Consider the following 25,986-nt stretch of genomic DNA (forward strand, 5'->3'; position numbering starts at 1 on the left):
GCACATGTCTGATCATCATTCTTGCTTAAAATTTTTCAGTGGCTCTCAGTTGCTTACACATGAAATTCAAACTTCTGAGCCTGGCAACTAACATTGATGCCAACCCACACCCGTTCTAGCTCTTCTTCATGATGTCTCTGTTCTGGGCAAACCTAACTACCTGCCTGTCCCTGCACAGCACCTTTCACAGCACTAGCCTTTGCCCCCTCCGCTTAGAATGCCCTCCCATCTCAGTTACAAATCCTGCAGTGCATTGCCACCTCCTCCATGAAGCCTGCCCAGATTTCTCCCAGCCAGAAGGAATCACTCCCGCCTCTGAACTCCCCTTGGGCTGACCGTCTCTCTTCTGGTGCTTCTTTTATGCTTAAAGTTATTTGTAAATGCATCTATCTGTTTTCCCTCTGCTAGACTGAAAGCTCCTTGAGGGTTTGTTTATTGGTTCATGCTCAGTGCTTACCAAAGAATCAGAGCCAAGCCTGTTAAGTGGTTGTGGGAGGGAAAGAGGGGGTAGTTTCTGGCTGGAGGATGGCAGAGACATGGTGGAAGAGGTAACCTGACTGGTGGAATCTCACCAGGGGGAGTTGGGAGGTGCCAGAGCTTTCTGAGGGAAAATAATAGAGCAAGTCAGAGTTCAGTGCTAGGAACCATTTGAGTTACTGGAGTTACTACAAGTAGGACAAGTTTTCTTTACCCCTTTTGAGCTGTGGGGCTCCTTTGATTAATGCTATAACCCCTCTCCCCAGAAAATGTACATACCCACAGCATTTCACAGCGTCTCACAGAGGATACCAGGACCCTTTAGGGATAAAGAATCCCCCAAAATAACAACAACAACAAAAGTTGAGAGAAGACCGGAAAGGTAGGTTACAGCCATCTTGTAAACGGCTTCTGAGCCACAGTGAGAATTGCCTTTCATTGGGAGCAGTTTTGTTTTTATACCTTCGTATTGAAGTATAATATCATATAGCAACTTACCCAAATCAAGTATAATGATTTTTTTCCCCCACAAACTGAAAACACACATGTAGCCAGCGCTGGGAAAAGCCTTGGTTACCTTCCCCTTCAAAAGTCACCACTAGCCTGACGTCTGACAGTGTGGATTAGTTTAACCTATTTTTGTACTTAATGATCTCCCGCGGCATATCCTCCTTTTCAGTCTTTAGTGTCTGGCTTCTTTCACTCAGCCATATGTTTGTGAGATTCATCCACACTGCTGCCTGTATTTGAGGCGTGTTCGTTGTCACTGCTGTAGTGTATTCCATTGAGTGAGTTACCATTCTCCTGTTTGGGTCATTTGGGCAGTTTCCATTGGGGGCTTCTATGACCGGCGCTGCTCTGAACATTGTAATGCATGTCCTTTGATAAACGTGTGCACACATTTCTGTTGGGTGCCTACGGAGGACTTGAATGGCAGTATATTTGCCCTAAGTGAATACCACCATCATTCACATTCCCACCATCCAATTGGTGATGTTTGAGGGCAGCATCTGATTAGAGATGACTTTTAGGGAGATGCCTCTGGCTGTGGCTTCTGTGATGGCTCAGAGCAGGCATTTCAAGCTGTGTTTTCAGAAGCCGTGGGAATCTGCATTGTGCCCTTAGGGGCTGCCACGAGGGAGAGAGAAGGGAAGGCTGGGTTAGTGGTAGTGCTCCCGGTTCCTCATTCCCAACCACTCTCCAGTAGAACAGGTGTGCTCTATCTGTTTAGTGAGCTTTTGCCGTTATCTAGGATTACTGGTCCATGGCCAGCAGTCTGACAGATTGACAGCCATTGGGGGAGAGCACAGGGAAATCAAGGAAACGAAGGCCGTTGCTGTCATTTCCATGCACATATCAAAGAAGGGCCTGACCAAAAGGTTGATGGCAGGGACACCAGGGAGGACGGTTTGGATAAGAAAACAGAACCTGTAGGACTGGTCACAACCTCTTTGGATGTCAGGGAATAAAGAGGTGGTCTCAGACACAGAACTAAAGTTTTAAGTCTAAAACTACAATGATAAAAGTTGTTAGCAGAGATCCTGAGAAGCCAACTGCAGAGAAGGGCCCCCTGTGTGGAAAAGGGGGAGTCTACCCGTTGTTGAGTTTGAGGAGTGGGCAAGATGTCTGGATGAGGGTCCCGCAGACAAGTCCGGGGCCAGGTAGAAGTGTAAGAGTCCTCAGCGAGCCCTTGGTGGTGGGTGAAAAGGAGGACAGAGAGAGGAAAAACAGGTGCTTGGGCAAAAGCTTCAAGGACTGCTGACCTGAGATTAGAGCACTCGGAGAGGGAACGGTGTCAGCCCAGGAGATGGGGCAGGACAGACAGAGACATGAAGACGCACCCAGGGGTTGGGGGGTGCAGGGTACAGAGAGCAAGGACAGTCAGTCAGGAGGGTGGAACCGCTTGGCACTGTCAGTGCCAAAAAAATGGATTTGTTCAGAGTTCTTCAGCTTTATCTGGAATCGTGACATTTCATGGAAGTGCTTTCTTAACCATCAGTTAGGTTCAGGGTACTCTTCTGTTATCTTTGAAAGCTGGCAAAAGTGTGCCCTTGCACATGGTATCTCAACCAGAAATTTCAATTGGCTCCAATACCCTGTCCCAGAACATTCTGGCTAAAAGAGAGCTTCCAGTATTTGTGGGCATGGCTTTATTTTTAAGCAATCATAAACTCTATTTTCTCTCCTCTATACTTGCTTGCTTTAGAACCCACTTGGTAAGGAAATTTGGGGGGCTGGTCCCCAGTTGTAAAGTCTTGTGGGGCTTCAGAAGGAGCTCTGTGCTAACCCTCCCTCCGTGTGCATAATAGGGCACTACAAGAAGCTATGTGTGTCACCTACGTGATTTATTTTAGTGACAGCCCCTGCCTTGATCATTATGACAATATGTAACTATCAAGAACTTAAACCAATGAGCTGAGGAGTTAGGAAGAGCAGGACAGAGAGGACCGTTCAGAGAGAAGCAAAGAAGAGGCACAGAGCACCTCTAAGACTGTTCTCCTTTGTTAAGGACGAGTAAGCTGAAGCCCAAAAAGGGGAGGTGACTTGCCCAGGGCCACCAGCTTCCTCCAGGCAGAACCGTCAGGGAAACCCGGGTGTTGTGGCCGAACAGTCCTGATGTATTCGGGTCCTGTGGCTCTTTCCCCGGAGTGCATGTCCAAACCACCTAGAGCTTTTCCAGAATGCACTTATCCCAGGACTGACCCCTGACATTCGGATTCTGGAGGTTTGGACCTGCGTGCATGGAAAGTGCCGCCTAGGTGGTTCTGAAAGGCTGCCCTATCAAGAACTCAACTGCTAGACCCTTTGTAGTTTCTATCTTTCATTCTCCATACCTGGTAAGTGCAGGTACAATCAGCTTCTAAAAAATGTCATTAAGTGGGTTCTAGTTAAGAGAGGATAAACCAGTACTTTCCTTCCGTTTAAGAAGCCTGTGGAATTACCATAAATATGAAAAGTGAGAAATGCACTAAATATTTTAAAGAAGGGAAGCACCATAGGCTACTAGGAAGAAGTCTGATGAGACAAAAGGATTCTCATATTTTTTCAATTAGCTGCAAAAATATCTTCCTTATTGACCACATGAATGTGCATGCTAAATTTACGAGGTTCACAAGTCCATAAGTAGAAATCAAAATAAAGTTAAGTAGTACCCTGCCTAATAGAGATGGTATACGAGAAAGCATTTCATATCTGTTGATGGCATTATTATTTCAGCAGACTTAACACATTAGAAATAGAATGCCTGATTTCTACGTTGGATAAAGGCAGAAGTGACATAAAAAATTATGTGGCAGCATCTGCATGTGACACGTAGGTATGTTTCCCCAGAATTTAGCTGGGGATGGTTTCCATTTATAAATGAAGGCACAAGCATCTAGCATTATGTGATCTTTGGGTCTGCTCATTTATCAATGTCGACACTGACAGATCATGGCTATTTATAAGACGTGTATGCGTGTATTTACTTTGTCTACTAAAATCAGTCTCATACTTTATACATGTAATATAAATGTGTCATTTATTTTGACTTGTATCGTACATAAAAGTGTTCCAAAGAATCTCATGCACTTCTGAAAATATCTCAAGGACAAACTTTTGGTAGCATCAGCTCAACCTTCTGAAACTTCTATTTGGTCACAGACAACTAAATGCTGATCTTCTGTGGTCCCTCCCAGGAGTTTAATCCCCAGACTCATTAAGTGTTATAAAAGTTTAATTAACTTTACAGTTAAATCCATAAATAAATAAAAGGCACTAATATTGTTGTCTTAGCTATTAGGATTTGCTTGAAAGTACGTTATGCTGAATGCCACTCATAAGATGATTATCCTTGGGACAGAGCCCTTTCCCTCCACTGAAGTACCTGACCTGTACAAGCAGATTTAAGCAATGGAGACATCTGGGAATACTTCCTTCCTTCCAGAGTTTGCAGCATCAGAATTGTACTTTCCTATATCTGTCCTTACTACACAGGGAAAAGTGCCACTAGAGACAGGCCAGATAAGGAGCTACTTTTGAAACGAAGGGTAGCAGGTAGCCTAAAAGCCTGTATCACACTCCCTTTCATAAGTACAGGAATGAGAAAAATATAGGCACTAGTAGTATACTTTGGAAACTCAAGTAGAACTTTGCTCAAGACGCAAGAAGGAATTCTGCAAAATATTATAATTTATGGTTCTTAATTGGTATTTAATCAGAATCAGAACTAAACAATGAGGTTCTCTGACTTAACCTCTTTGTCTAATAGACAGTGCATCTAGGAATGTATTTTTGAAGTAATCTTTTTGTAATGTGATATGTTTCATAAATTCTGGTTTTCACATGTTGAGTTCAGACCCTTACCATCATTCACCTAAAATACTCCCACAGATCCCTGTGTCATCATTTCATCGGATAAAATTTTTATGGAGTTCCCACTCTGTGTCTAGCCCCAGGAATATAGTGTCCCTTCTCTTAGCTAAATTGTGAAGAGGAGAAAAAAAATGAAAAGCTGTTGCTTCCTGCCAAGGTCATCTATGTGACACCTACAAATCAAATCAGTATTTATTCTTTGTGTATTGTATATGGAAGAAGTAAATAACTATGTAATATGGGGTGCTTAGTTTCAAGGGGCCCACCATCAGATAGAGGATTAGACTTCAAGACTGATGGGTGAAGATGTCAGCATTTGTGAGAGAAGTATGATGACCATAGTTTTAAAGCCCACTCTTGTGACTCGTGGTCTAAGTTATTAGTGCACCAAGAGAAGCAGAATATTTGAAATAGTTCTGGCCCAGAAAACCTGGGGCTGAGAGTAGCCATAGAAATTCTTTTTCGGGGCTTTCAGGCAGAAATCTTTACCACTGCATTCCATTTGATGATCTTGTTTTGTGAAATTATTGAGTTTACGGGAACAAAACTTAACAATCGAGTTGTTGGTGGAAACATGCTGTGTATTTAAATTGGTGTCATCTTTCCAGTTGTTTTAAGTGATGTTCTGTCAAAGATTTGTTTTGTTTGACTCAACCCTCTTTCTCAAAGTTTCTGTTATCTCATTTAAAGAAAAATGTTAATGATTTGAATTAATCTTTCTGGGGAATTTTATAGCACTCTTTACAATGAACTGGAGACATTCTGAAAATTTACAAAACTCAGTGAGCTGAAGTGGAAGTGTGCCTTTTGCGTGCCAAATTATTTAAATTGCACTGATGTTGCTGATAAGGTTTGGACCTTAGATGATGTAGCTTGGTTTCCTATTCCATGTTTTCCCTGAAGTAAATTTTATTTTAAGAAAGGAGTTAGTCAACGAGTTCGCTTTTAGATGGAGAATTCTAATCAATTTACATAGAGAATGAGTTAGAACTACAAAAAGCTAACGTGGGGATTCCTTGTATCTTCAGTACTTTCCCGTTGAAGATGTATAAACTTTTAGGTACTGCGAGGCTCAAAACAACAAGGAGTTTAACCGTGGGGGCCCGCATATCATGTTCATTTTGCTGGTCATCCCAGGAATTCCATAGACTTTGCTTTTCCTCCGAGCAGTTACCAAGTCTGGACATGTTTGAAAGGAGAAGTGCATGGTCCTTGCTATAGTTTATGGAGAAGGTGAGATGAAGGATGAAGGAAAAATTAAGTGTGCTATCTTATAATCTTTTGGCCTGTACAAGCCCTGGGTATCTGAACCACAGTGTTGGGCCTTTTGGGGGGAAGGTTTGAATGCAAGGAGAGATGCTTCCTGGCAAGTTAAACTTTGGCATCTGTGACTCCGGACCCAAGTACTGTATAATATAGCAGAGGGCTCAGATCACGGGCGTTTTAGTCCCATGTGTGCCTCCTCAAAAGGTAGTTACTTCCTCTGCACTGTCGACACTGGACACAGTTGCTCCATCATGATCTGGGGGAGGAAATGGTAGATAATAATTAACGCACCTTCCATTCTATAATGACAGAGTTCATCTTATAGTGTTAATAATTACCATGTTATAGGTTATGAAGTTCAGGATCATAGAATTTTATTTCTGACGATTTATTCTTGAAATCTTCAAACGTATACATACAAAAGTGGAAGGCACCCCATGTACCTGTCACCTGAGTTCGACAATTAGCAACTAACTCATGGCCAATCTTGCCTCGTCTGTGTCCTCACCCACTCTCTCCACATTTCTAGTCTCTGTGACCATAGATTCATTTTATCTTGAACTTTATGTAAATGGAATTAGACAGCTTGTGCTCTTTTGAGACTGGGTCTGAGAGGTTTGCCCGTAGTGTCGTGTGCATTTGGTAGCTGGTTTCCATTTCCGCCCCCCCCCCCATCCACCCACCTATTAGACTTTCAGCCTGAGCTTCTGGGCACATTGCTCCCCTGCTTTTCCGCCTCTGTATCTTTCAAGTGTCCTTTTCTCAGCCCCTCATTTCCACGCTCAGTCCTGAGCCCAGGTTCTCGGGCTCTCTCTCTCTCAGTGCACCTCTCCTTTTAGCACCTTCACTCTCTCCCTAGTTGCTCAACACGCCTCCTCTGCTTTTGAAAATGCTCACATGGCAACCATCTCTTAAAACAATCCTCCTCATAAAAGTTTCCATCCAATTCCTTGTCTTAACTCACCTACACTCACCGCCTAAGTTCCTGAAGTCATAATTTGCTCTTCAGCCTCTTATCATTTGATTTTCATTCCCTTCACACCATGGAAGCCACTGGCTCAGAGGTCCCCAATAATGCCCTAATTACCAGTCCCATGAACTATGCTTGTTCTCTCCTTCCTGTACCCCTGTAAAGTGACTAATAACTGCCCTTCCTCCTGGTTTTGTGAATAACAATTACTGGGTTTTTTGTGTGTTTTTTTTTAATCATAAAAGTATCACATGTGGTTAAGAGCACAGACTCCGGAGCCAGGCTGCCGGGATCACAGTCCTGGCTCCTCCACTCAACCTTCACTCTGACCTTGACTATGGTCTAAGCGTTTGCTTTTCTCGGTTCTTTTCATCCTAAATTGGAGAAAACAATAGTAAGAACCTCACAGCATCATTTTGAGGACTAAGTGAAAATAAAAACTTACAAACTGTTGGAATGCATAAAAACAACATCATAAATTCCCTAAAATTCTCACCACCCAGCAATAGCTACATTTTGGAGTATATTCTTCCAATATGTTTTCTGGGTAAAATATATTTTTAACTAAACATAATCTCCACAGCACTGACTTTTGCCCTTCCTCCCAAACTCCCTCTCTTCCCGTAGCTTTTGTGACAGAGTTGCTCTGTCCCTTAAATGCTTAGCACCTCGGGGTACAGTGGAACTGTATGTTGCACTTGTTCTTATATCATTTGGAAATCATTCTCTCATCCCATGTAGCATGGTTTGTCCCCACAAACAATGAACCCTTTGAGGGCAGGAATTGAGCCTTCTGCTTCTCTGATCATTCCCACTTCCTCTCCTAATACGGAAATACAGGAGGGTGCAATGTGCAATAAGGGCTACAAGCACCTGGGCTGGTTTCAGCCCCAGCGCTTACTCATGACTCACTAGGTGTCGAGAGCTTTGGCTGCCTCATTTGGAAAATGACTGATACCACCTTCACCATGATCTCCAGAATAGAATCTTAATTCAAATAAAAAACAGGATACAGCGCAATACATATAACATGGTCTCGTTTATATTGTGTAAGACAGATATATGAATAATCATGCTTGTATATGCATGGAATGTCTTCAGAAAGAAATATGGAAAACCGATAACAATGATCCCCTTGGGTCGTCTAGGGTAGAAGGACGACTCATATTTGTTTGTACCCTTTGGGGCTGTTTAAAATTTTTACCATAAGCATATATTCTTTTAAAATTTGAAAACCAGTGAATGAAACAATAGTACATTCTTGTTCAGGGATGTCATGAAGAGCACGTAAAGTCACTTTCCAGAAAGCCTTTAACACAGTGCCTGGCACAGAAAAAACACTCTGTAATTGTTAGCTTTTATTTTCAATAGTAAATAAGTTGTTGAATTTACTCATTCGTTTATTTTTTCATTCATGAATAAACAAAGGAGACATGCAGCTAATCCTAAAACAGCTATGCAGATATGAGCAAATTATTTCTCAGCCAGTCTTGCTATGCGAGGTAGAGAGTAAAACTTGTTTGTAAAGGTCATTCTCAGTGTTGACTGTAAACACATGCCTCTGCATGGCGGGGTCCTGGCCCTGCATACTGCACAAGGAGCTATCTCCTGCACCTCTGCAGGTCACCATCAGAGAGCTGCTCCTCCCAGGTGGGCCCACCATCTCCTGGCGGAAAACCTATTTGGGGCTCAGTATGCGGGTACAAAGCAGCATTGCTCCCAGAATCGAGATTCCACACAGGGCCAGCCCATGCTGGAGGTGAAAGTTCACAGCCCCAGCAACTGGTCCTAATCAAGTTCATGGGAGTCCCAGGGACTCCACCCTGGCTTCTCCATTGTATAGGGAACCCAGCAGGTGGGTAACCTTTGGCTTGGAACACGCAGTGTTTGCGGGATACCTGTGGGAAGGAGCCCCAGGGTGTATCCTGTTTCTAAGAAAACAAACACCAGGCACAAAAACACCCCAGGGTGAGAGGTTCAAGCTGGCTGATGGTTGCTACATACTGTGTCCTAATCTAACCCAAGTATTTATGGAGGCCCCATTCTCTACGTGAGTCAATGAGAGAGAGAGAGAGAGAGAGAGAGAGAGAGAGAGAGAGAGAGAGAGAGAGAGAGAGACGATGGCACTGAATAACTCACTGGCCTGGGTAAGGGCATGGCTTTGAAATAGGAGAGATCTGGGTTCAAATCCTGTTGCTACCACTTACTAGCTGTCTGATCTTGTGCAAATTATTTAACCTTCCTGAGCTTCAGTTTCAATAGGTATGATAAATCTGACCTTTATGGTTGCAGATAATATTAAGTGAACTAATGTCTGTAAAGGGTACTTGATATAGTACCTGGCATATAGTACGTAATGAATAAATGCAGCTGCTATGCTGTTGTTATGGAGCTAAATTTCCCACAGTTTACTGGGAAGATAATACAAAGTCAGTTACCTAACAACAAGCGTTCAGTAACACAGATTTAAGCACCAAAATAAATGGTGGCATTGCGGACCCTTTTGAGAGCTTGATGATAGCTATAAATCCTCGATTCAGAAAGAATAAACATAGGCACCCACGCTGAATTTTGCATACAATTTTAGGGGATTCATGCCCAACTCCCTCCTGCCTGCCCTTCCCATGCATGGGCCAGCAGCCCCTTAGGGATCCTTGAACCTCTGAGCTGTAAGCATATATCGGGAATTCATAAAAGAAATTAATCACTGTAAGCAAAAGTAGTTAGGGAGACCTTCCTGGAAGAGGTGAAAATGTGAAGTAGGGCCTGAAAGAGAAAATTTAAATAGGCCAAGAGAAGCAGGCAAAGAACTTGGGTGCAGACTTGTAGGTAAGACTTGTAAACACAGCCCACAAAGCCAGGGAAGGGGGTGGCAGCCCCCGTAGCAACAGAGGTTTCGGGCCAGGTCTCTGGAATCAGACTACTTGGGCTCAAATCCCAGCCAAACAGCTTGCTAACTCTTTGACACTAGGCACATACTTAACTTCTCTGTGCCTCAGCTTCTTCATTTGTAAAATGGGGATGAAAAATAGAACCTACCTCACAGGGTCGTGAGGGTGATGTCTTGACAGTGATTGGCATATAATCTGGTGTCTGGCCTATAGTCGGCTCTCTGTAGCCACAAGCTGCTTGTGTGAGTAGGATTTTTATTATGGTGGCAGAGCTATTAGAGAAGATCTTGACTATAAAGCCGAGCCCTTTAAGACTCTTCCTTGGGGTACTGGGGAATCCTTTTTAGAGACAGAGGGGCAAATAGGCTGAAAGTGGTACTATATCTGAGCATAGTGGTAATGATAGATTAGGGAGGAGAAAGATCAAGGGCATGAGTCCTATGGCGAGGCTGAGCAGTAGCCCTAACGTGAGGTGCTGGGAGCCAAGACGAGTAAAATAGAATCCAGAAAAATAGGGGAGGGGGGAATAAAAACGGGGCACTGTCAAAGTAGCAATCAAGAGAATTTGGAAAGAGCCAAAGTCTCAGTTTGCACCATCCAGCGAGGCAGCTGCTATTGATGAGGATTGAGCACTTGAAATGTGGCTCCTCCAAATCCAAATCAGTTTCACTTTTTTTTCTTTTTTCTTTTAAATGGGGCCACTAGAAAATGTAAAATCCCATTGTAGTTCACATTTCTTTTGAACAGCGCTTGTGCTTAGGAAAGAGAAGGAAGGCCGAGGCAAAAGGAGTCCTCAGTGACCAGGATGGACTGGTGGTATCACTCACTGAGAAAGGGACATCAGAAAGGTTGGGGGCAGGCAGCACTGTTTCATTGGGTGTATGCATGTTATGTTTGAAGCAGCTGTGCACCATTTGAGTGTCAATTCAAATAGGCTTTCATTTAGACATGGGAATTAAGGTACAGGGTCAGCGCTGGATACAAAGTGCATTGGCCATAGCTGAAGTCATGAGGGGAAACCGTGATCTGTCCTAACTGAGGACCAGTGTGGGTAGGCAGGTGCTGAATAATTTACGTATGTTCTCTCATTTCCTCCTGGAAACAACCCTATGAGGTAGGTACTATTATTATCCCTCTCCATTGTATAGATGAGGAAACTGAAGATCAGAGAACTGAAGCCGCTTGGGGTAATAAGCGATGAGCCAGGATTTGAACTTAATCTGACTGCAAAAGCCCTTGTTCACTCTGCTACACCAGCCCTCCAGGACTGAGCCCCTGAGAAAACCCAAGTCAGAAGAAGAAACAAGAGCTGTAGGAAGGAAGGCACAGGCGAGAAGAACTGCACAGTTAAGCATCCCTGAAGCCAGGGAGGAGATGCTTTCCAGAAGGAAGTGGCTGTTAAGAAAACAAACTTAGACTTTTTGTAGCCAAGAATCACATTAAATGATAAGAGCCATTCAAACTGAAGGAATCTTAATCTTATAGGTTAAGATCATTAGAAAGAATTAGAATTTTCCAGCTTATTCAGAGCTTTGAAAGGGTAAGCATAGATAGGAAGGAGCACTCTTTTAAATTGATGTGTTCTAATATCCAGGCAGAAATAAACATGGGTAGAACCAAGAAGCAGAGACTCTGATAATCATTATTAGTGTTTTTCACGAGGACCTATTGTCAGAATCACATAGGAAGCTTTTAAATACAGATTCTTGGGCCTTGCCACAGACCGACTGAATCAGATTTTTTTTTTTTTTTAACAAGTGCCCCAAGTGTTCTAGATACACCATGAAGTTAGGAACCTGCTGCTCAGGCTCTGCAACTCTTTCCTCTGGATTTATTACCCAGGATTGGCTCATTCTCATGGTTCTCTGCCAAGTTCGCTAGGGCCTGGGAGGATGATGGGATCATCCTGTTCTTTAGCAACAGTCTTCACTGGAATCTGGGGCAGCTCTCCTTTCAACTAAGAGCAGCCAATTCTGCTTTGCTTAGGACTTCTCCCAAGACCACTTAACTCCCCATTTCATACTGTCGTTGTTAGGGAGACCACCGATCTGAAGGCACAACAGGCCCTAAATAGAGCCCATGTCTTCTTGTGTCCAGAGCTTCTGGCTCACACTTGCCCCAGCTTTCTCCCAATTCCTTCCTTGGACCCTTGATGTTCAGAGGCAAGCAGTATAGCATGGCCATGAAGAGAATGGCCTTGGGAGTCATGTAACCCTGAGTCCCAGATCTCCGACAAAAATCAGTGTAATCTGAAAATCAGTGTAATCTCCGGCAAGACTTTTTTGACAACTCTGTGCTTCGTCTATCAAAACAGAAGTGATAAAAGAATTCATCTCTAAGAGGATTAAGTGAAATGATTCCTGGCGTTTATTTACCTGGCACATACTAAGTACTCAACAAATAGTGGTAGTTATCCAATTTTATCATCATCATTATTATAATTCAGAGGCATGTGCCCTGAATAGCAGGTAAAATCAACTAATCAGAGATACTAGATAAGGACCTCAAAAAGGTTTGCAAGTATAAAAGCATGCTACTTTTACAGGATAAGCTCTGTTGAGGTCCCGAGAGAGAGAGAGAGAGAGAGAGAGAGAGAGAGAGAGAGAGAGAGAGAGAGAGAGAGAAAGAGCGCTGTTCTTATTTTTCATTCTGCTGATTCTGAGCACCTTGATCTTCTCTTGGAAGAGCTCCGGTCACTATCCGTTTCCCATCCCAAATCATGTTTTCCACTGCTCCATGCAGCCTTTCCTCATCTCTCACTCTCATTTTCCTCCCCCCTAGTCCAGCATCTTGTTCTTTTTGCTGTTTGCTCTCTGAACCGGTGGGGAGCAGGGCAGGACAGGCAGCTGGTCCCAGGTTCAACCACTCTTGGCCTCAGGGCCTGTGAGCTCTGGTTGGGGAGAAGAAAAAGAATTTTAAGGCTTACCTCTCCCTCCTTTCAAGTCTTAGAGTTTGGAGTGTTCAGCAGTGATGACACGATAATAATAGAAATCACAGCTGATCTTTGTAAGTTATTTACAGATTACAAAACAGCACATTAACAATTGTGTCAGGATTCAGTTACAGCAAACAGAAAGCACTCTTGGCAACATTAGCAGCATGGGCTTTAATACAGGGGATAGGGTGTTTGCATAATCAATGGGAAGGCTGGAGGTACAGGCTCCTGATGGAGCCCTCAGAACCCACTTCTACACATACTGGAGAACTGGCCCCCAGGGCCAGGCAGGAAGTGAAGGGTGGGGAGGCTGCTGCAGCCACATAAGTTCTTAGCACCATACGTTAGTGACTGAATCCAGATGCCACCACTTCTACTTGCCCTACTTCCCTATTTGCCTGCAGAAATAAGCCAAGCAGCAAACAGGCCTTCTCACTTCCATCATCCAGAACCCCAACTGCTAGAGAACCTGGGAATCTTAGTTGGCTCGGGCTGCCATAACAAAGTACCACAGACTGGGTGGCTTAAACGATAGAAATTTAATTTTCTCGGTGTTCCGGAAGCTGGAAGTCTGTGATCAAAGTGTCAGTAGGGTTGGTTTCTTCTGAGGCCTCTTTGGCTCATAGATGGCTGTCTTCTCCCTGTGTCTTCTTCACACAGTCGTTCCTCTGGCCCTATCTGTATCTACACTCCCTCTTCTTATGAGGACACTAGTCATATTGGATCCACCCTAATGAGCTCTTTTAACTTAATCACCCCCTTAAAGACCCCGTCTCCAAATATAGTCCATTCTGAGTTACTAGACGTTAGGACTTCAACATAGGAATGGGGTGGCACAATTCAGCTGATACCACTAGGAGATATAGTTTTTTACTTTCCATTCCTGCATTTCAGCAAAGCACACCAGAAAGAGGGCACCGCAGCTGCCCAGGGAGCGCCAACCCTCAGGGCCTGCCAAGTGCTTAGAGCACTTTGCATGAGATGTGATCAGAAGGTGCAGGTATTTAGCGCTCAGCAAAAGTACTCTTTATATTTATTAAACTCACATGCTTATTTTATCTGATGTTCTTAACAGTTCTTTGAGGTAGAAAAGTATTATTATCCCCATTTTTTTTCCCATGAGAAAATTGAGGCTTAGATAGGTGACAAGTCCTGCCTGGGGCCCTAAAGCTAAGAAGTGGCAGGGGCGGAAGTGAGCTCAGGTCCCCTGGCCTAATCCTTCAGTCCATCCCTGCAACTGAATATCCAAAGCATAGTATAAAGTCCATGTCACAAGTTCAAACAGAAGGCCCAGTAGGTATGCCAACAAGTGTTAAAGGGGCTGCCACGACTCAGATCCCGCCCAGTTTTGTGAAATGTTCTGGTTTTTCCAGAAATCATTCTTTTTCTTTCAAAGTGAAATGTCTCCATTTTTCAAATGCTGATAATCAATTTAAAGTTAAAGCACACACAGATACTATTGCATTGACCCTGCGTGTGGCCCAACCAAACATATCTGCAGTCAGGATTCAGCCCGCAGGTTCTGGTAGAAAATAGTAAGTGTTCATGAGAATAGGAAACGGTTCTGAAGGGCCTGGCTCTGCGCGCCCCGCACTTCCTGCCATATCAGAAAGATGTTGCTACCTGGTCCTATTACCTTGAAGTTCTTCTTTAACTGTCTGAATTTTTCTCATACCCCACCAAATACATGGTTTTTGTCTTCGTAAGGAGCCAAGGGGCCCAGCATTTATTAAGCATTTGTATGTACAGAGTGCATTACTGATAGGTGCTCTTATCTGTCCTCCCTACAACCCCAGGAGATAGGTATTGTGGCCCGCCTTTAGCAGATGAGGGAACAGATGAGGAGCTAGTGTAAGATCCTGATAGTGGAAGGCAAGATCAGAGGGTAGGTGGAAACCTGTGTTTGTTTGTTTGTTTGTTTTTGCCTCCTCTTTTATTACAGCCAAGAGGGGTGTGTTTGCTTATAAACATGAACGGTGGCTTCACTCAAATGATTCATCACTGGCCAGGCCACGATGACTTGTGATGCAGATACCCGGGCTTCCTGGTACCCTCCTCCCAGAGTGTACTCTTTCCATCTCCACTGTCTCCCTGCTTCAGGCCCTTCTAGACAAAGATTAAAATGCCCATATTTCCCTAATGGGTTCTCTTATTCCTAGGAATTTCTAGAAACCTGAGAATTCAGATGAACAACAGCAATAAAACCAATGCAAATCACTTGAATAGCTAAATACAATACATGTTTATTCAAATCTGTTAGCCACATGTGAAAATATATGTGAGGCTATAGAAGTGACAGCTCGAGTTTTATCAAACTAGGGGTCTGCCCCGGGCATGCACAGGCCTTGGCCCTTCTGGGCGGGATAGAGCACTGATGGCTCGGGACCTCCAGGAGCTAACCTCAGGCCTTGCCTAGTTGCAGCAGCAGCAGGGAAAACATTCTCGCTTAGATTGCACATAGGAGAGAGGAGGCCTGTCCCCCAGGGCGTTAGACAGACAAACAGATGCCTTCTGCACCAGTAGGGGTATTGCAAGAACGTGAGACAATCAGCAAGCCCCATAACTCCAGATCATAGAGTGTCAAAGTCATCCTTGCTTACGAACCACACTGTGGGCTGTTCAGTGATGCCCTGAGTGTTTGTGAGTCAAAGCAATTGGAACTGCCTCCTTTCCTTGGTACAGTGGGAAGTATGGCTTCTAGGATGAAAAGGCTTACAAGCTGCATTAATTTGCAGCAAGTTTTTGGAGCGAGGCTACAGAAGTGACAGCCAGAGTTTTATCAGACTAGGGGTCGGCCCCAGGCATGCACAGGCCTTGGCCCTTCTGGGCGGGTTAACTTGGAGCAAAGTTTTCTAACCTCAGTTGCTTCATCTATAAAACAAGGATGCAATAGTAGTATGCCTTTTGGGATTATAGGAGGCTTCATGGACTAATTCGTATGAATGCATCGTATGCAGTCAGGTTCCATACAAATCGCAGGTATTGTTTGCCTTGGAAGCTATTCTTGGAGTAAGAATAAAGCAAGCTTTTTATTCACCTAGTAGCACAAACAGACAGACATCCTTGCCATTGAGGGAAGACCACAGAAAACCCCCTGAAGGTGCAGAGATGTTGGGAGATGTTTGTCTCCCAAACCTTTGTCTGGTTCTACTCCAGCCCAGCTGTTGAGATACAAAGCAGCTGCAAATTGGGAGGAAATCCTCCACTGGACCTCCAGCCCCTGTAAACACCTCTCAATGCTCAAGAATCAAACAGCAGTGACCTTCCTTGCATAGACCTGAGACAACTCAGCAGACTGAGTTCCTCGAAGAGGCTTTTTAAGTTACAATATAATTTTGATCTTATTTTTCCATAGGAAGAATGTTATAAGAGATTATATTCTTTGAGAAGAGAAATTGTATTTGAGTTGGAAGCCTAAGAGAAGTTGGCAGGGCCGAAGGGGCAGGTACTCTACCAGAAGCAGAGGAGAAAGCGTCACAGTGGAAGAGGGAAGCAAGCAGCTGTCTGGGTGACCGGGGAGGCGCTCTGTGAAGGGGCAGGTCAGAGCACAGATAACAAACTAGTGGAGAGCTGCAAGAAGCCCTAAGCTAGCAAGTGTGCATTGTCATTTCTAGCTGGTTTTAATCGTGACTATAACACAGTTAGGAAGTAAGAAAGTCTTCCATGTACGGGATGCAAAGTTTCTCGCCAATTTTAGAGGAACCTACCCAAGCATTTTATAAATAGAGCCAGACGGTGGACTCTTGGCTTGTGGCCCTGTGGTGGGAACAATGACTGATCCAGTCCTGATATGTGTAAACTATTCTGCAGTTACAGGAAAATTTGCTCAGGCCTTGGAAATTTTATGCCCTGGATGTTGAGAAGAAGAGGAGAACGCGTGGTGATACTCTCATGCAAAGGAACATTTAGAAAGACCTTAGGGTGCAGCCTGGAAACTACAGACTACTCAGAAACCGTGTCAGGTTCGCATTCTGGAGGCTGGGGGACCTGTCAGAACCAGCACTAGCTGGCAGGGGACCCCAGTTTAAGGTGCTACAGGGGACATAATATGGAACCAATGTTCTGTGAGTCAGGGCTTCATACCGTGTTTCCCCGAAAATAAGACCTAGCCGGACAATCAGCTCTAATGCGTCTTTTGGGGCAAAAATTAATATAAGACCCAGTCTTACTTTACTATAACACCAGGTCTTATGTAATATAATATAATACTGGGTCTTATTTTACTATAATATACGACTGGGTCTTATAATGTAATGTAATATAATGCCGGGTCTTATATTAATTTTTGCTCCAAAAGACGCATTAGAGCTGATTGTCTGGCTAGGTCTTACTTTTGGGGAAACAGGGTACTTTCCATAGTGAGATTGCCTACTGCCTGGGTCCCATTTCAAAGGCTCTGTGAAGATGCCCCTGCCTGGGAGCAGAGGAAGGAGCTGGGCCGGGCCTCTGGGTGTGAGCGGAATCACCAGGAGGAGAGCTGAGGCTTCTGCGCTGGGTGGAGCAGGACGCCTGAGGAGGCTGAGGAAGAGGTAGCTCACTGGTCAGGGCGTGTACTGAAACGAGGTCAGCTTGGCCACCCTGCCCGGCCCCATGCTTGCTCCTCCCAGGTTCCTGTACTGCTCGAGCTTCCTTATTTTATGAATCCTGTTGGCTGTCACCAGCCATTCCATTCTTCCCTGATACTACAGTGTAGCAGAATTGCCCCAGGTTGCTCTAAAACAAAAAAAAAAAAAACGGGCTGATGCCCATAGACCACCAAGGCCCCGTCAGTCAAAACCCTTGCGGCTCATTAACCAGGGGAGGCAGACAGGTACACAGGGAATTCCAATTTGCTGTGCTGACTGTGACACCCCCCCCAGTCCCCCTCGCCCAGCGTGAATATAATAGCAGCTGCTGTTGGGGGAGCGCCTTGGTCCCGTGCGAAACACTACGTGTGCAGCAGCAAATTGAATTTCAAAAACCATAGTATCCTTATATTACAAATGAGGAAACTTGGGCTCATGAAGGTTACGTAACCTTCCGGGTTTCATCTAGCTAGTTAAGAGGCAGAGGCGAGGTCCAAACCTAGGAATGTGAAGCTTGCTAATTAGGCTGGACTTCAAAATGCTACACACACAGGTAAAAGCACAGTTTTATTTGTGCATTTGGCCCAAAGATGCTTCTGACCTCAGAGTGTACAGGTTCCATGCAAGTCTGTGAACTCAGCCATTGGGACCATTCTAAGTGTGGGACTCGGGTGGAGCACTATGTTGCCCACAGGGTGGGCATGGTGGAGCCTGTGGGTCGCCGGTGTTTTGTGCAGCCTTATCTGGCCTGCGCCTTTGTGGCAGGGATGCTCTGTGCAGCTGAGGCCCCTCCAGAACGTTGAGTCAGCCTGGGTTTGCTCCTGGCACCGCGGTGCCCTGAGACTTTGCTGAGCCTTTGCATAGCACGGAGGAGACACACCTACTGTCCCCCTGCTCCTCTGAGTCATACAACTGCCACACTGCTGCCGGGCCTGCCAGCTCTGTGTTTGTCCTCCAGTCGCTGCCATACCAAGAGAGAACTTAGCCATGTATGGCAGGGACTCCAGACAGACAGCCTTCCCCTTAGAACATGCCATTGGACAACCAGATGGTCAAAGCTCAAGGTCCAGGAGATGGCCTTTCATTTTCACCACGTAGCTGGGAAGAGAGAGGGCAGCCTGGAATCCAAGGGCTCAGGCCACACAGGAGAGTCAGCCCCTAACATATAGTAGGTCCAGGATTAGCAAGTGCCCTGGCTGCCAGGATTAGGCCCAAAAGGTCAAAGGAGAGAGTGATTGTTTCATTAAATATGTCAGGCTTTAGGCTGTTCAGTGTATCCTATTTGACATTTGCTGTGGATTTATCATTGAGAGTATGACAGCAGAAAAGTTCCCACTTTTTCTTGAACAAAGACTTCCGTATCTGCCTAACTTGCTCCCAACGATTGCAAATCCCTATCGCACCTAAAAATGTACCTTTTAAACAGAGTTCTCCAGCGGCTCTGTCTTGCCATTTTCTGTTGCCAGGACTTGCGTGTGTGTAAGAGTTGGGTAAAAGCCAAAACGCAATAAAACGAAACCTTCTACTAAAGTACACAGCAGTAGTATTAAGCTGCACGTGTAACGTGGCCTCTGGCTGCACATGCTCACTTTTGCTGGAGGCCCTCTAACCACTGCAAATGTTTATGTGGATTTGTTTCCCCTTAGAAAATCCTAGGAAAAAGGCTACTTTATTCTGTATGTGGGGTGCATGGATTAAACTACTAGTACTGGGTTTCTGCAGACCACAGGTGTATGAAGGTGCTCGAATGGATAACAAGTTTAGACACCTAGGCCACCACTCGTATTGCCAAGAGGTGTTTTAGTACCTGCCTCATAGAGGCTGTGATGGCTGGGAAAAGGCATCCTTTTCCCCTAAGGTAATGCAAAGTATTACGAACATTTGAACAACTTAAGATGACTGTTATTCACCATTTAAAAAATGCTTTTCAGATTTCAGGTAAAAACCACAACTGAAGATGTCAAGCAAAACAGCAAGCACCAACAACATCACCCAGGCAAGGAGAACTGTGCAGCAGTTAAGACTAGAAGCCTCCATTGAAAGAATAAAGGTAATATGTGCTTTGGATTGGATTAGACGTGTTTTCTGATCAGTTCCTGCTGCTGTCCGAAGGCTAGGTCACATTTCAGAGGTGATGCTATGTAATGCAGCTTGGTGCCAGGATTTTCCTAGAGCAAGCGGAGTCTCAGAATCTTAACTTTCATTTCTGCCTCGCCCAGGCCTCATCTCAAAAGCACTGGGGAGCCAAAGTGGCTGAGTTAGCCTCTCTATTTAGACAGAAAACCTAACACCCGGGACAAGATTTCCTGAGGACCTGCCTTCCCTGAACGCACATGGTCATGTCCTGTGATCACTGTGTTTTACGTTGGGACAGAGGTTCCGGATGGACTTTATAAACACCTCGTCATCCCTCTGGAATTTATTAAGTGTTCTAATGTTATCAGCGCGGCTGAGGTAGCCTTGCATAACAAGTCAACAATAGGGGTCTCCTTTTTTGGAACAGGCCGCTTTTTAAATGTGTGTAGACTTTAGTGACCACGGTCCGTAACCAGGGTGAGTACTGCCAGCCTTAGCTGAGATCTGGAAGAAACCGGAAGGCATTTGTGAAGTCACCTGACTTTGAAGTCTTTTCCCCCCAAATCCCAAGAGAGGACTAGGCCATGAGCGAATGTCCTGTGGAATGTTGTAATGCTGTTTCCTAGAAACTGAAGCAATCACCTGATAAATTCCTCTGGGCCTGGAGATAGTCACCTGTCTTCAAAACATGAGGCTGCCTGTGCTGCATTTGACAGGGTTCAGCTGAGGACACTGATCTGATTATTCAGAGGGCTCGCCCACCCAGACTACTGAACAGGGCATGCCGTTTTCCACTTTTAACTCATGCCAGAGTAAGGCACTGCATCTTCCCATGCTCTTTTTATTTCTCCAGGCCCAATATCTAATCTTGAAACTCTGCTAGAATTTGGCTCTATTCTTTCAGAGTTTTGGCTCCAAGCCCATAATTCGGTCCATTAACTCTGTTCTACATCCTAATTGATTTTTGCATTGAGTAGAAACTAAGATACAAGCTTCCCTTGATTCACATATACTTTTCTTCACCTCCCCCCAACTTTTTTATTTTGAGAAATTTCAAATCTATGGAAGAGTTGTAACAACTCTGGAAACACCCATATACTCTTCACCAAGACCTACCCATTGTTAGCATTTTGCCACATTTGCTTTATCTCTCTTTTTTAATCTATACACACACATACTCATAAAATACATATTTAATTTTTTCTTTGTAGTACTTGAAAGTTATTTGCAGACATCGTGACTTTTCACCCCTCAATAGTTCACCATCTATCTCTCCCAAGCACAAGAACATTCTCCTGTGTAACCATAGTACAATTGTAACATTCAGGATCAGCTAAGAATATTATCTAACACATGGTTCATTTCTGAAGAATCCAGGCCACTTCCTTTGCAGAATGGTCCTTGCTTTAGATGGAATTGTTTGCTGATGATTAGATTCCAGCTGAATGTTTTGGCAGGAAAACTAGTTAGCTGGTGGTGTGTCCTCAGTGTTCATTCACACTAGGAGATATATGATGTCAGTTTGATCCCTTGGTAAAGGAAGGCCTTATCTGCCAGATGTCACCATGTAAAAGTACTTTTTCTCTTTTTTTTTTTTTTTTAAGATTTTATTGGGGAAAGGGAACAGGACTTTATTGGGGAACAGTGTGTACTTCCAGGACTTCTTTCTAAGTCAAGTTGTTGTCCTTTCAATCTGAGTTGTGGAGGGTGCTGTTCAGCTTCAAGTTGTTGTCCTTTCATTCTTAGTTGTGGAGCGTGCAGCTCAGCTCCAGGTCCAGTTGCCATTGCTAGTTGCAGGGGGCACAGCCCACCATCCTTTGCGGGAATCGAACCGGCAACCTTGTGGTTGAGAGCCCACACTCCAACCAACTGAGCCATCTGGGAGGCAGCTCAGCTCAAGGTGCCGTATTCAATCTTAGTTGCAGGGGGCGCTGCCCACCATCCCTTGTGGGATTCAAGGAATTGAACCAGCAACCTTGTGGTTGAGAGCCCATTGGCCCATGTGGGAATCGAACCAGCTGCCTTCGAAGTTAGGAGCACGGAGCTCCAACCGCCTGAGCCACCGGGCCAGCCCCCTTTTCTCTTTTTAACAAGTCATCGGGGAGTGATACTTGAAGACTCTGGTTATCCTGTTCTCCAACAGTCTTCCACCCAATGGGTTAGCATTCCAACACTTTTTTTTAAAGTTTGTAAATAAAGTATTTTCTTTCTCTGTTTTCTTTGGCTTGTCTCCCTTGTCAGGTGTCAAAGGCGTCTGCAGACCTCATGTCCTACTGTGAGGAACACGCCAGGAGTGACCCTTTGCTGATAGGAATACCAACTTCCGAAAACCCTTTCAAAGATAAAAAAACTTGCATCATCTTATAGAGGAAGAGTGAAACGGTGCCTCCCCTCTTCTCAACAAAACCAATTTATGAGCAGCTCCTTGAAGAGAATTACCTTCAGCTTATTTGGTAACCACTGCTAATAACTAAAATGCTCTTAACATGGAATAATAGATTCTGAAGTCTTTATTTTCCAAGGTGTCCTTTCTCTGAAATGCCCTTTCCTGATTTAATACAGAATAGCAATCTTGTTTTCCATTTGGTAACTATGGTATCATATTGGGTTACTGCTTAAGGAAAGTCAGTCTGGGCCTTTTAAAACACACAATTATATACTTTTAAATATATATTGATCCAGTTATTTCAAAACCTAAATTACCTAAGCCCCTGTCTAGATTAAAATGCCAAGAATAACTTAAGTCCTTTAACCTTTATGTCATAATATATTCGTAATAGGGTTGTGCCAACCTGTACAGCATACACAGGTGAGGAATGTAATTTGTATATGTGTGTGTGTGTGTGTGTGTGTGTGTATACACACACATAGCTTTGTATATACACATATCGAAGCTTATTTCCTTATTAAAATTTCTCTCTCCTTACCGTCAGTTCCTCAACTCCAGAAGTCATACCTTCATCTCCAGCTATGTGTAGGTAGAATAAGAACTTCTTTTCATAGAGTTACTGTATAAAAAGTAAAGAACATCCTTAAGGTTGTATTCCGTGTAATTGAGTAATGAAGTCATCTCTTGCTGAACCCTCTCAGACTACAATGAACTGTGCCAATTAAAATGTTAAAACTCAACCACAAGCCCTTTTATAATATGAGGTGTTCATTCACCAGGGGCCTTTCGGGCTTCAGTGATCCCAAGTCTAGAAAAGAGAAGGAGGCCCTTGGGGAGGACACTGGGCATCTGTGCCCCCATGGCTCACGTTCTCTGAATCAGGGGTGTGCACCTCTGACATCTCTACCCTAATGATGGGAATCAGAGGAACCGCGTAGCGTGCACAGGAGCCTGGCTGAGAGAAGAGCAGGAATGTGTGAAAACCAGTGGCTATGCTTGGCCACAGTTTGTGATTTAGCTCTCTCTGCCTTCCCTTTCTCTTTCTTCTCCTGTTAGACCATCTATCAGCAGAGGGAGTGCTTACCTCCCCAACCCCAAGTGGGAGAACATGGTGGGAAAGACACATACAAAAACATAAAGCTATCGACACAAGCTTTTTGCCAATATCTGCAGTGTCAGTCCCTTCCTACCTTGTCCACGAACGATTTGAGAGAGGCTTGGGTTCAGTGGTACGCAGTGTGGGCCCAAAGGTTCCAACAGCTGGGAATTGGGTTCCTTGATTTTCCTCGGGGCGTGACTGTAGCCCTCACATCCTTGGAATGTCCAGTGGGGATCCCAAAAGAAGGAATCTCCTATGACCAGAGTGTATTTTAACTCAATCAAAGAGGAAGAGAGGTTCTTTTTATAACATGCTCACTTACGGGCCCAAACTATACACTTGTAATATTTTTAATTCATCTTCAGTTCATTCAAAATAACTAAGGAAGGATTAGAAACGTATCCTCAAAAAGGATTCCACCCCAAGAAGGAATTACTTACAACAGTTTTTCCAAGTGCTATACAGTCTTGCCCTGCAAACTGCTAAAAATATATTTAGTATTTCTCCAGGTCATCGATGACTTGGGAACAGCATTCTGAATTGCCTTCATTTTTTCAAGACTCTGAAAATCATGCCTCTGCTCTTAACCTCTTGTTATCTTACCGCTTGATTCTGTAATACGCCCAATTCCCAAGTAAATTATAGGCCCCTATTCAGGAGAGAGAAAGGTTTTCCCTTTCAAAAGGTGAAGTTTGAAATGTACACTAAAAAGACGACTTTACATTTAATGTTTAACTTAAGGAGGCATTCTTTTTTTAAATAAGTATATTTTTCTGATAGTTTCAGAACACTAATCTTATTTTCACTCTAATGTTTAACATCGTTCTTTAAATATTTATAATGTATCTTGTTACAAAGTATTTTCATGAAATTATGTTTATTATACTGTTAATGTGCACATTTTTTGGTAGCAAGCAAAGTACTCAAACCTGTTCTTTTACCTAACAGAAAACAAATATGTTTTGCTCTATATTTGTTAAAATGTTTGTAGTGGTAAGGAATGGACTTGAGGTCCCAGGAGATTTCATTTTATTTTTGCTGGCCAGATATCATAAGGCCACGAGTATAAATGTCATGCAACTTCCTAACCAGATATAGGACATATTCAAGGAAAGTGAAATCAAATCCTTTGACGCTGGACCCAAGGGGGAAAAATTGTAGTTAAATGTTGATTTACTTATATGTGATAAAATATAATATATGTATACATATATATGATATGCAGATGTCACTTTTATTTATCAGGCTTTGTTCTACTTACGAAGCCACAGTTTAACTGTTCTGCAGCAGCTGGTTTATAATAATAATGGACAAATGCCCAATGTGTATTATTTTTTCCAACTACCACCAGCATGACACAGTTAATCACATATATACATACAACTTCTTGGCTTCATACCAATGAAGCCATTTAAATATGTTCACTATACTTTCTCTTTAGTGCTGCTTCTGTTAGCAGTGATCTCTTTTCTTTTCATTCTTATATCTTCATTAGTTTATCATACACCTGTCCAGGTGAGGCCTCAGGATCGTGACAAGATACGTTAGACAATATTTCATGACTCCAAAGAATTTTACAGAAACACTTTTTTTTTTTTTCCTATAAAGAAAACACTTTATATGCCAGGTGGCTCACAAGTTAAGAGGTGATAACTACTTTTTCTCTAAAAAGAATCAGGTCTTTACATTTCCTTACCCTACTAAAATAAAAAGTGCCATCCTTAATCTTTTAAAGAAAGAACCTGATTTTCTTTCTCTCTGTTTGGACTATTTTTGTACTTTACTAATCTTTAAACTATCAGAAAAAAATATATTTACCAATGATTTAGTAATTTTGAGGCATAGGTTAGTTTAGGTAGTGGAGGATATGCCAAACTTTCTCTTCAGATGCCTTCTTCTCAACCCATTTACAACTAACATAGTGTCATCTGAGTGATTACTATGAATTTTGATTTAAGATCTATATAGCCCCCAAAAGCAAATTACATTACATGTCAGTCCTTTCTCAATAAAACAAATATAATAGAGAGTGTGTTATGAATTGTATTGATTTCTTTTATGGAATATATCTGTTAATACAAACAAGTACATTGAATCAAGTAGAATTATATGTATATTAAAATAGAGCACTTACCTAAAGTTGGGTGGCCTGGATCTTAGTCCTGGGTCGTTTTCTAGCCAATCCTCTGTGCCTGTGTCGTGTGACTTTGGATAAGTCATTTCATCTCTCTGGGCCTCCATTTCACCATCTGTAAAACAGGGGCTTGAAGTAGATGGTGGCTGAGATCCCTTCCTGCTCTCAGATGTCTCCGTCCAATGGTCTACCCCTCTAGTGGTCCTGCCAACGTGTTGGTGCTATAAGCTGCTTCAAATATAAAATTAGTTCGTCTAGCGTGTATGCTCATTTATTAGCTTATGAAAGTCCTTTCATCATACAGCTTTCTTTTTCTAGTTTTATGAACTTGATTACTGTAATAATGTCTTGTTTTTAGCCATGTAACTATAAACATATATTCTCTTGATGTCTCAGTAAATTTGCATTTGATAAATATGGTTGAAGAGATTTTGTTATTTTATAACATTCTTTGGCTACTCATCTGTCCAGCATCTTATTAACCTAAACACTGTGATCATTGTTTGGAAATCTGTCCTATGGAAAGAATAAAAGCATTTACTTCACCGCTAACATGGTCACAGATTTGAAAGAAGTTTCATTAAAGCACCATTGCTCTCTTTACTGGGTCAGTGTCTCATTGTGTCATTCTACCTGTGTTTTGCTCAACAAATTAAAAGATCAATTTTCTTCCCCTTTTCATTCATTCATTCATTCAGTTAACATTTTCTGAGCACCTGCTGAGAGCCAGGTGTTGAACTCAGTCTCTGATGATACTCAAATACGACACACCAGTCCAGAAGAAGCTTACGGTCTAGAGGGAGGAGGGTGAAAATGACTGATATATAAACT

General features: G+C 43.3%; 1 protein-coding gene across 3 annotated transcripts in view; it reads left to right on the forward strand.

Moving 5' to 3' along the window:
• GNG12 (G protein subunit gamma 12) overlaps window positions 1-25,758 on the forward strand; it is a 108,697-nt gene extending 82,939 nt beyond the window's left edge. For all 3 annotated transcript variants that reach the window (XM_081055440.1, XM_081055441.1, XM_081055442.1), the window contains 2 exons: window positions 19,389-19,507; window positions 21,775-25,758. In XM_081055440.1, the coding sequence (XP_080911566.1) occupies window positions 19,415-19,507; window positions 21,775-21,900 (219 nt within the window). In that variant the 5' untranslated portion in view covers window positions 19,389-19,414 and the 3' untranslated portion in view covers window positions 21,901-25,758. The remainder of the gene's footprint in view (window positions 1-19,388; window positions 19,508-21,774) is intronic.
• The last annotated feature ends 228 nt before the right edge of the window (window positions 25,759-25,986 follow it).

Source organism: Rhinolophus hipposideros (genome assembly GCF_964194185.1).
Source record: "Rhinolophus hipposideros genome assembly, chromosome: 8".
NCBI classification, from domain to species: domain Eukaryota; kingdom Metazoa; phylum Chordata; class Mammalia; order Chiroptera; family Rhinolophidae; genus Rhinolophus; species Rhinolophus hipposideros.